Source organism: Myotis davidii, unplaced genomic scaffold (assembly GCF_000327345.1).
Source record: "Myotis davidii unplaced genomic scaffold, ASM32734v1 scaffold604, whole genome shotgun sequence".
Classification (NCBI taxonomy): Eukaryota; Metazoa; Chordata; class Mammalia; order Chiroptera; family Vespertilionidae; genus Myotis; species Myotis davidii.
This window is the reverse complement of record NW_006294875.1, coordinates 216908-228316: the sequence shown is the minus strand read 5'-3', so window position 1 is coordinate 228316 and position 11409 is coordinate 216908. Positions and strand designations below refer to the sequence as shown.

Genomic DNA, 11409 nt, shown 5'->3' with positions numbered 1-11409 from the left:
GTCGCGGCCCTTGTCCGGGGGATTCTGGAACCCGCCGGCCTACGGCGGCTTCGTGGCAGTGGAGGCCTCACTGGGTGGGGGATGGGGGGAGCGGGTCGGTAGCTTTCTCCTACACGTGGATTCGTCTCCTCGGGTGGGTCGTAGAGCCCCTCTACATAGGGTAGTCATCTTAGAACAGGTGCGAACAGCTGTAAACAGCAAAACACTTTCAGTGTTGGTGTAATTAATTACCCAGTTTTGTATACGCAGGCGGTGTTGATCTCAAAGTGCAAAAAAACCCAGCTTCCTGGTGTTAATATTCTCTGCACGCTCTGGAAGGGCGGTTAGTTGTTCGTGTTCAAATTAGAGGTAAAGAGAAAGAGTAGATAAGGTGTGGCCATCTCGAGGTGACCTCCAGTATCTGTACAGATTCTGACTTCGATCCCTCTTAGCCACTTAATTTCTCCAAATTTCAGTGTTTGAAGATACTGTGGAGGAGCGTGTCATCAATGAAGAATATAAAATCTGGAAGAAGAATACACCGTTTCTGTATGACCTGGTTATGACCCATGCTCTTCAGTGGCCGAGTCTTACGGTTCAGTGGCTTCCTGAAGTGACTAAGTAAGGGTTCCTGGCAACTTATTTTGCACAAATTTAACTGTTGTGCTGAATTTCCTTCTTTTGGAATGTTATACGTAGAACGTAAGCATGTACGTCAAAACTAACTTAAGTGATTTATGAGCTACTTTCTGAGGTATAAGTATGACATTAAAATAGGAGAATCTGTTGTGAGATTAATGTTTGTAGGAAGCAGCAGATATATTTGACATTTCTTGGGCTTAAATATAGAACAGCATCTCTTTGAGCCCAGAGAAATGGGTTTCTTTTCACCTTTATTGAAAAATATATGTACAGAAAAATGCACAAATCATAAGCATATATGGCTTGGTGAATTTTTCAAAGTAACACACCCATGTAACCAGCCCCCAAAATGAATATATTTTAATTGGCAAAAGGGAAAAGAATTTAGCAGCAGTTCACTGAAAAAGTGTTATTGGCTTATACTATGGAATACACTTTGAGGTCACTGTTGGTCTTCATGAGAGTGCTCCTTTTAGCTATTTCTAAAATTTCTCTGGTAACAACTGCTAACGTTTACTGAGCTCTTAGAGCAGAGCCGGATACATCTATAGAGTTTTATGTCTTATTTTTTGGCTTACTATTAAAAACAAGTACTTTGATTACTTCTTATCATCCTTGTTTTACTGATGTGGAATTGGAGGCTGATATGTTAAGTAACATGCCCGAGATCACTCAGATGGCAAGTGGTGGAGGGGACTTTCAAGACCAAAATATATAGCCCCAGAGTTGAGGCAATCCCTGCACTAGACTATCTTTCTCACATATTTGGACTTTTTCTAGTAGGAACTTGGACATGAACTTAGAAGGGCATTAAATTTTAGTATTATGGAGCATATAATCTAATGAGGATTAATCAAACTCTAGGAGAGCTGGGGTTTTAATGATTCAAACCTAGGTTTGAATCCTGCCCCCTCACCCCACCACCACCACTTCTTAGTAGTTTTGTGAATTAGTATAAGTTGGTCAGTCTCTCTATTCCCCAGTTGTCTGGTCTGTTAATGGAGGTGTTGATCATGCTGGCTGCCTACTTTTGAGAGAATTAAATAAAATCGTGCATGTTAAAGTGCTGGTGCAGAGTAAGGTATACAGTAAGTGGTGACTGATGCTGGTTCTTCCACCCCTTCCTATTCAGAAATAATTTGTTAGGGAGGGTAGAATAATTGTTTCTCCATTTGGATTTCAGTGAAATCTACTTAAGTCTTTTTAAAATGTTACCTATAATGTATTTTGTGTAAATATTTTGTAAAGATAATAGATGCATATGTTCTTATCCCAGATACTGCTTTTATTAAGTAAGAACTTAGCAGAAAAAGACTTTAAATTGTATGTTTTGTGGTGGTCTTTGCATATGAAGAAGTAGCTGGTTGTGGGTCCTACAGTGGCTCTGGGAATGCAAGAAAATGCCAGCCAGCCTGCATTCTTGGATGTTGAGGATGGCTGTGTGTGCTTTGCAAGGTTCTGTTTGGGGTATGAAGGGATTTTGATTGTATTTTGTCCCTATACAGAGCAGTAGAAATCTTGGCTGCTCATTAGTCTTCTGCAGCCTTGGGTGTATCCAGTATTGGAGGGAAATAGAATAATAATTGGTTCAGGAAAATAGGCTTGTATTTTAAGGATGAGAGATGAAAGGGTTTGCAGTAAAAAGAAAAATCCCAATATAATGATTGAATTGGGAAACCAGAATCGTTGAGTTTTAGAGTCCAGTGAAATTTTTCAGGTCCTCCAGTCCATCTTGAAGCTGTGCTCCTTAGAAAGATCCTGTGATATAACTTTTACCTGTTGATCTTAGTTTTTCTGCTTAACCCCATAAAAAAAAAAACAAATCACTTCCCTTTTTTTTTAATATATTTTATTGATTTTTTTTACAGAGAGGAAGGGAGAGAGATAGAGAGTTAGAAACCTCGATGAGAGAGAAACATCGACCAGCCGCCTCCTGCACATCTCCCACTGGGGATGTGCCTGCAACCCAGGTACATGCCCTTGACCGGAATCGAACCTGGGACCCTTCAGTCCGCAGGCCGACGCTCTATCCACTGAGCCAAACCGGCTTCGGCCACTTCCCTTTTTTTATGTCAGCCTTAACATTGCTCTTTGGTGCCTCCTTTCAAGCATTCCTATTTATTTTCAAATGGGTTCTCGTGAGATATGTTTAATTTCCTTTTCATGTTGAGCACTATTCCCTGTAAAGGTTTCATTTTATCTAAGTCCTACTAAAGTACATTGCCTAGAGCCTAATTTTCTAAGTGTGGTTTTTCCAGCAATAAATAAGTGGGTGAATGGTCATGCGCATTGCCTCCCCCTCCCCATATAAGTTCCTCTAAAATGGAATTAATTTCCCTTTTTTAAATCTTTATTGTTGAGAGTATTACAAATGCCCCCTCCCCCATTTTCCCCCCTTTGATGACTATATATTTTTGGCCACTGAGTATACATCAGCTAAGATCCATGTCTTTTTTCCAGCAAGCTGCTATTACTTGGCTGTGGCGGCCTTATTCTGTTCTTGGAGTTGTATGTGTATTTATTGTTCTTTTTTTTTTTAACTTTAAACCAAATTTTGGTGAAGTTTCATTTTGTGTTTTTTAGTTATTACTGAATTACATGCCTAGAAGTAATCCTCAAACTTTTTTATATATATATTTTTATTGATTTCAGAGAGGAAGGGGGAGAGAGAGAGAGAAACATCTACGAATGATAAGAGAGAAGCATCAATGGGCTGCCTTCCGCATGCCCCTACACAGGGACTGTGTATGTATGTATGTATGTATGTATATATAACTGAATTTTTTGCACAACTGAAGTTGAGAAACAGATAAATAGCCTAACATGTCTAGTGTTGGGGTCCAGAGCCCTATTTTTCAGCCCTCCTCACTGAAGTGGAACCATGGGCACAAGTGAAAATTGCTATTCAGATGATACAAAGGGGAAGGCCATTCTTAATAGATGCAGATGCAAAAATCACTGTTTGGGCCAAAGTGCGAAGGGGCATCAGCAGGTTCTTTAGCCTCAAATTGGTTTTCATAGAACTAGGTAATAAAGACACCCCCCACACACACCCTGTAAAATTGAGAGGGCCCATTTCATAAACTTTAGCACCATAAATGTAAATAGGGGGTTTTCACATCATGCCATTTGCACTTATAACCCGTTTAAGTGAAGAAATTGAGGTCCACAGGGAAGTTGTGACTTAAGAAATTGTATATAGCTAATTTTAGTTTGAGCCATGATTTAAAACCAGTTTTTCTGATCCAACACCTTATTCTTTCCATTCTACCTTGTTGCCTCTTATTGGGAAATCAGAAACATGTAGTGTGTTAAAGTGGGAGATATTTTTTAGGTGAGAAGTCATTATTTAGAAGTACAGGGATCAGTGATTAACCGAATTAAATTATTTTTTAAATTTTATCTTTATTGTTGAGGCAACTGATTTCTTGTAGGATTAGTGTGACTTATTTTCTTTTCCAAACAGACCGGAAGGAAAGGATTATGCCCTTCATTGGCTAGTGCTGGGGACTCACACGTCTGATGAGCAGAATCATCTCGTGGTTGCTCGAGTCCATATTCCGAATGATGATGCACAGTTTGATGCTTCCCACTGTGACAGCGAAAAGGGTGGTAGGTATACTATAATATCCCAGTATTGATGTCTTAAGCCTTTTTCCAATTACATGTTACTAAAACTTTGTACTAATCTCTTTTGACCCAGCAGTTTAACTACTAGGACTGTATTCTACAAAACTACTTGCCACGGGTGCACAAAGATTTCACAGTAGCATTATTTGTAGGATTGAAAGAAATACTAGGATCAACCTAGCAAAACCCAGATAAGAGTTCATAGGAAATTAAACACATTAGGTGTATGTTTGAAATATTGTGCAGCAATTCTAAAATTGAGATAAATCTGTCTGCACCAGTATGGAAAAGTGTCCAAGATAAATTGGGTGACTGGTGTATGCATAGAAAAAAGTCAGGAGGCATATATATCAGTTAAATCAGTTAATAGTGAGGATTTTTATGGAAACTATTGACCTCGTTCGTGTTTTTTTTTTCCTCCAAACATACATTCCCATGCTTTGATATTCCTCTGACCACCCAAGTTCCAACCAAGTTCTGGTGCTTTTGCTGGGAAGACTCACAAGACTTGAGAACAAATTATGCTTATGGCTAAAGTTTGTTACAATAAATAGTACAGAACAGAAGCAGCAGGACAGGAACAAGATATGCATCAGGGAGATGAGGGAGGTCTGTTACAAGTCTCCTTCAGGGCTGCACAGGATGTGCTTTCTCTCTGGCAGCAAATGTCAAGGATACAAGCAGTGTTTCTGCCCAGGAAAACCCATTTTAGTGTCAAGGTCTGAGGCTTTCATGGGGGGCTGGTTTCATAGGCACATCATGTCCTGCAGGCAGCCAGCCATGACACTGAAACTCAGGACCCCAGTAATGAAACCAGGAGTGTACCGTCAATGTTGATATTTGTGCACAGCAACCCTGACAAACTGGTACAGCACAGTCCATTGAACCAGGTGTACACCACAAAAATCATCAATCCATCAGTGACACAAAGAACATTCTGAGATCCATGTTTCCAGGACTCGGTGAATGGTCAGTCATGGTCCCAGTGTTTCTCAGAGCTTCGAGGGTTTAGCAACCAGACCTGTTGCTTACTGCACAACCTCAAATGATTTAGTAGGTAGTTTTTACCATTTTCTAGTACTTGCTTTAGGTTTTTGTCTTAGTGAAAATAGTGCATTACAGCTCAAATCCCACCACCCATATCCCATCCCACCCTCTCCAGAATTCATCACTGTCCTGAAATTAGTGTGCCATTTTCAGCTGTTTATATTTTTATTATGCAGTAGTAAATACACAATGTTCTTTTGCAGCTTGCTTTTTTCATTTAATATTATTTTTTAAAGAATAGATACATTTTTTAATCCTCACCTGAAGATAATGTTTATTAATTTTACTTAGAGAGGAAGGGGGAGAGAAATATCAATCAGTTGCCTCCAGTGTGTGCCCTGACCCGTGATCAAACCCACAACCTTTTTTATGTACTGGACAGTGCTCCAACCAACTGAGCCACCCGGCCAGGGCATTCAATCCCACTGGGAATGTGCCCACAACCAAGGTACATGCCCTTGACCAGAATCGAACCTGGGACCCTTCAGTCCGAAGGCCAGCGCTCTATCCACTGTGCCAAACCGGTTAGGGCCAATATTATTTTTTAATGTGTTTGTAAATCATGTTGATGTCTATCTTATTATTTTAATTGCTGTATAGTATTTCATTATGATTAAACATCAGTTTATTCATTCTTCTAAGAGGTAGTTGGATTGTATCTAAAGGAGCTGGAAAACTTGAATATCTTGATAGAAGAAAGGTTAGAAGGAACCCACCCAGTCCATGGGGGCAGGGGCACGTTTAGAGCAGGCTCTCAGGAGATAGGAGGTGAAATAATCTGGAGGGGTAGTCTTAGGAAGGGGGAGGCACATTTCTCTTTTTTAAAACCTTTATTGTTGAAACTTATTACATATGTCCCCTTTTTCCTCCACTGACCTCTCAGCCTGCTCCTGCCCCCCCCCCACCCAGGCCTTCACCACACTATTGTCTCGTGTCCATGGGTTATGCATGTATGCATTAAAGTACATTGGTTGATCTCTTCCCACCCACCCATCCATCCTCCTCTGCCTTCCCTCTGAGGTTTGTCAGTCTGTTCCATGCTTCTATGTCTCTGGATCTATTTATGTTTATCAGTTTATGTTGTTCATTAGATTCCACATATGAGTGAGATTGTGTGATACTTATCTTTCTCTGACTGGTTTATTTTGCTTAGCATAGCATAATGTTCTCCAGGTCCATCCATGCTGTTGCAAATGGTAAGAGTTCTTTGGCACATTTCTTCCAGTGACATGATGGGCAAGGGAAATGCTGAGAGTGAAATAGAGGGTTTCGTGTGGTTGTGTGAGAGGAGGAGTTGTGGAATGGGAGATGATTTTCAGCTACACAGAAACAGTAAGCTAATGTTTGCCATGGAGAAAAGTGGCTAAATTCTGGTATGAAGCCATGGGAGCTAATGTTCATGAAGCATTCCCACATCGAAAGAGCTGGCTGAAACTGAGAAATGGTTTACTGCTTTCAGCGTGTTTTCACCAGGTCCCACCCAGTCTGTTTGACTTGTTACCTGCCTGGCTCCATTGTGCATTTGAGTGAATATTCTCATTACCAGAGACACAGGGTGAGCTAAAAAGGAATGTGCAAAGAAGCAGCAAGCTAGGTCAGGAAAAAAATAAAAATTATAATGTGAAGCCTCCCCGAACTTTTTGTGTCAGCAACTAATTCAAGTTTTTATCTATGAACACAAAAAAGACAATGTTCTTGTTTGCTATTATCTGCTTAAATGTTCTCTACTTGTATTCTTTCTGCTATCATCTTGCTGTTTCCCAGACATTGCATTACTTTTTATGTGGCTTTGTTACTTTTCTAGGGCCTTTTTAAAACTATTTTACACTATAGTCTTATTCCCACACCAGATAGAAAGGTTAAGGCTCCTCGTTTTAGTGTTGGCACTCAACTAGCAGTTGAACCAAGTATGCTGGTGGAACTAGCATGTATGTGTTCCTTGGATTTGGGTGATGGTTAGTAGGCATGAATATCCTATTTGAGGATATTTTTTACTTCAGACTCAGGAGTTTATATTCCTGAGGGTAAAGCCTTCCCTGTCTTGATGAAACCTAAAATGCTAATTCACTGCAGCACTTCTAAATTAGTTGTACTTGCACTAAAAAGTTGAAGTGTGTTTATTATGTGCTTATTTAAATTTTAGTGAATAAGTACATCATCTTCAAATGTGAAAGAGGGCAATTTTTAATTGTTTTGAATCGAAGGTGGAGCTGACTTAACTTGCATAAAATAGCTCTCAATATTTTCTAATATAAATGGACTTTGAGAGGAAATTAATTCCATGTGGCAAGTAAACCAACACTTTGGTGTTCTCTCTCATCAATTTGTGTTGTATTCTGTCATATTAAAATCTACTGGGTTGATTAAATTGATTTGTGGACTTTAACTGTAAGTGTATGTGTTTATTTCTTTCTTCTCACATTAGAATTTGGTGGCTTTGGTTCTGTAACAGGAAAAATTGAATGTGAAATTAAAATTAATCACGAAGGAGAAGTAAACCGTGCTCGTTACATGCCGCAGAATCCTCACATCATTGCTACAAAGACACCATCTTCTGATGTGCTGGTTTTCGACTATACAAAGCACCCTGCTAAACCAGGTAAAAGTCAAGTCATTACTTGACCACTTTTGCTTGATTCCAAATAACTGCTTCAAAGTCATTCAAACTAGACTGTAATTTTTCAAGGTTTAAAAATTGTTTTGTGGGTCCAGTAATGACGCTTGATTTCAATGACTTAACAGAAGGACCTCACAGCAGATTATACTCCTGGGAACAAACTATACAGAGCAAAAGCAGAAGGAAAAAGATACAGGTCTGTTATAGTCCAGAGAGGTCAGGCATATAGGCTTCTGAGTCCTTCCCTGCTGTGGCCTCAGAGAGCATGCATTCTCTCTAGCAGCAAGCCACAGGGGCATGTACTAATGTCTCTGCCCAGGGAAGCCCCTTGGAGTCTCGGGGTCTGGAGTTTTTATGGAGATCTGGTTACATAGGCACATCTCGCTCTATGACCAGTCATGGTAAGGGAAAGTCAGGACCCCAGCAGTGGTAACATCATGAATCTTGCCAAACAATTCTACAAGTCTTGACAAGCTTCCACAGCATGCCCTACTGCTCTAGGCGTATAAAACTTTGTCCTCAGTGACATGAAGACTTTTATGTGAGGGTCACATTCCCAGGAGCTGGCTCAGGGTCAGTCATGGTTACAGGCTACCCCAGATACATGCAAGGACTGAGCAACCAGACCTGTTGTGTTATCTCTTTCCTTACAAAAATGTTTTTAAAAATTGACCCAGAGGCAAGGCGGTTTGTCATTGCACAAATTTGTAGAATAGCTATAGTTTTCAGTATTTTGTGTTAGAGCTAGTACTGGGTTTTACAAAGGAACTAGTTTTATGGTCATGAGACCTGGTTTGCGTTGAGTATTTGGAATGAAGCACAGAGAATAGCTTTCCAAGGCAGCTTTGGGTCAGACCAAGTCCTTGTGTGTATGCAGTGCTATGCCAAGCATAAATAAATATTATGGCTCACTCAGGTGAGGCTTTGCTCTTACCAATTCCAGTAAACCAATAATCAGCAGTTAATGCACTTCTTTTTTTCTTTAGACCCAAGTGGAGAATGTAATCCTGATCTTAGGTTAAGAGGCCACCAGAAGGAAGGCTATGGTCTTTCCTGGAATTCTAATTTGAGTGGACATCTGCTAAGTGCATCTGACGACCATGTAAGAAACCTATTCTTCTTAATCTACTCGTGTAGAGTTAAAGACTGCCAGACAGCTCTGCATTGCAGGAGCATAGATGAAAGGTTTTCTAAGATAATATTGCTGATTGTTGTGATAACATTTTCACAGGATTTAGAGCAATTGTTATCAAACTATCCTTTGAAGTCTTAGGATTTCACAAAGTTTTTTTGGAGCTGCCTTAGAATGGAGGGAAGGTATGCAAAAGGTATCCTATTATGTAAAAGTAGACCTCTGTAATGGAAACTATGAAGTATTTGTGAGGCCTGAGTAATATAAATAACATTTTATTTTGTTTTGTTTATTGTTTGTGTACAGTTCTGTGGGATTTAGTGTATTCACAAAGCTATGAAATCATCACTATATAATTCCAAAACATTTTCATAAAATGTCACAAAAAAGAAACTTCATACCCATTAAGCAGTCATTCCTCAATCCCTCCTCCTCACAGCTCCTGGCAACCATTAATTTATTTTCTATCTATAGATTTGTCTCTCCTTAATATTTCATACAAATGCAATGGTAATAAATATGGCCATTTATGTTTGGCTTCCTTCACTTAGCATAATGTCATCTGTGTTGAAGCATATGTCAGTACTCCCATTTTTATAGCTGAGTAATATTTCATCATATTGATATACTATAGTTTTATTCATTTATCAGTTAGACATTTGGCTTTCTTCCACTTTGGAGCTATTTTGAATCCTGTTGCTGTGAACATTTTTGTACAAGTTTTGTGTGGACATGTGTTTTCATTTCTTGGCTAATTACCTAGGAGTGGAATTACTGGATCATATGGTAACTCTATGTTTAACTTATTGAAGAACTGCCAAATTGTTTTCCAAAGCAGCTGCACCACTTCACATTCCCACCAGCAATGTACCAAGGTTCTAGTTTCTCCATGCCCTCACCAACACTTGTTATTGTCTGTCTTTTTTATTATAGCCATCCTAGTGGGTGTGAAGTGGTATCTCATTGCAGTTTTGATTTACATTTCCCCGACGACTAATAATGAGTATCTTTTTTCATGTGCTTATTGGCCACTTGTATATCTTTGGAAAAATGTGTATTTAAGTCCTTTGTCCATTGCTAAATTTTGTGGGGTTTTTAAATTGTTGAATTGTAAGGGTTCTTTCTTTATTCTAGATAGATACATCATTTATCAGATATATGATTTCAGAAATTTTTCTCCCATTCTGTGGGTTGTCTTCTCACTTTTTTGATGATGTTCTCTGAAATACAAAAATACTTAATTTTGAGCCCAGTTTATTTTATTTTGTCATTTGTGCTTTTGACATTGTATCTAAGAAACCATATGTAACCCAGCATCAAAAAAAAAATTCTCACCGATGTTTTCTAAGACTTATTGTTTTAACTCTTACGTTTAGTTCTTTGATCCATTTTGAGTTAATTTTTATATATAGTGTGAAGTAGGAGTCCAACTTCATTCTCTGCATATGGATATTCAGTTTTCCCACCACCATTTGTTGAAAAGACAAATCTTTCCCTGTTGAGTTACTTCAGCATTCTTAATAGAAATTGTTTTAACAATTAAAAGTACCATACAAATGCAAAGAGATCTCATTAATGTATTGTAGATCAATGTTTGTAGCATTCATGCCACTTAATGGCCCCATATCTTTATGGATTCCATACTGTAAGCAGAAAGTGTTTGGTATGACTCCAACTAGAAGCCAAGGGTAGACTTCAGGAGCTCATGTAATTTGGCCACACTTTATGTCAGCTTTTTGAGAGTAGGTTTCTTGCCTTCCTTAGTATATCCCGATGCCTAGAACAGGGTCTGTCACATCACAGATCTTTATATTTCTGTTGATTGTAGTTTCTGTTAGGTTTTTAAAATATTGAAAGTAGTTAATTGCTCAGTCAAGATCCTTTAGTAAAAGCAATCAAAACGGACTCTGGCTGATTTAAACAGAAAAGGAATTTATCAGGAGGGCATTGGGTAAGGTACACAGAATTGCTATGATGGCTAGAAAATGGCCGGGAAAAAAGAGGTTAGGCCAGCAAATCAGGCCAGTGAGGACGTCACTCTTGCCATCTTGGAAAGTGTATATTATGGCCCTAGCCGGTTTGGCTCAGTGGATAGAGTGTCGGCCTGCGGACTGAAGGGTCCTGGGTTTAATTCTGGTCAAGGGCACATGCCAGAGTTGCTGGCTCGACCCCCAGTGGGGCATGGAGGAGGCAGCCAATCAATGATTCTCTCGCATCGTTGATATTTCTATCTCTCCCTCTCCTTCTCCCTTCCTCTCTGAAATCAATAAAAATATATATTTTTAAAAGTGTGTGTTAAAAAAAAAAAAGTGTGTGTTATGCCCCCCCACCACCCATCAGAACAGAGTCTCCCCTTTTTTGG

At 39.2% G+C, this 11409-nt stretch overlaps 1 protein-coding gene across 1 annotated transcript in view; it reads left to right on the top strand.

The window, feature by feature from the left end:
* The first annotated feature begins 455 nt into the window (after window positions 1–455).
* Window positions 456–11409, top strand: part of RBBP7 (retinoblastoma binding protein 7) — an 18764-nt gene continuing 7810 nt past the window's right edge. The window contains exons 1-4 of the mRNA XM_006769432.2: window positions 456–600; window positions 4088–4233; window positions 7724–7897; window positions 8902–9017. Coding sequence (XP_006769495.1) covers window positions 542–600; window positions 4088–4233; window positions 7724–7897; window positions 8902–9017 — 495 coding nt within the window. The 5' untranslated portion in view covers window positions 456–541. The remainder of the gene's footprint in view (window positions 601–4087; window positions 4234–7723; window positions 7898–8901; window positions 9018–11409) is intronic.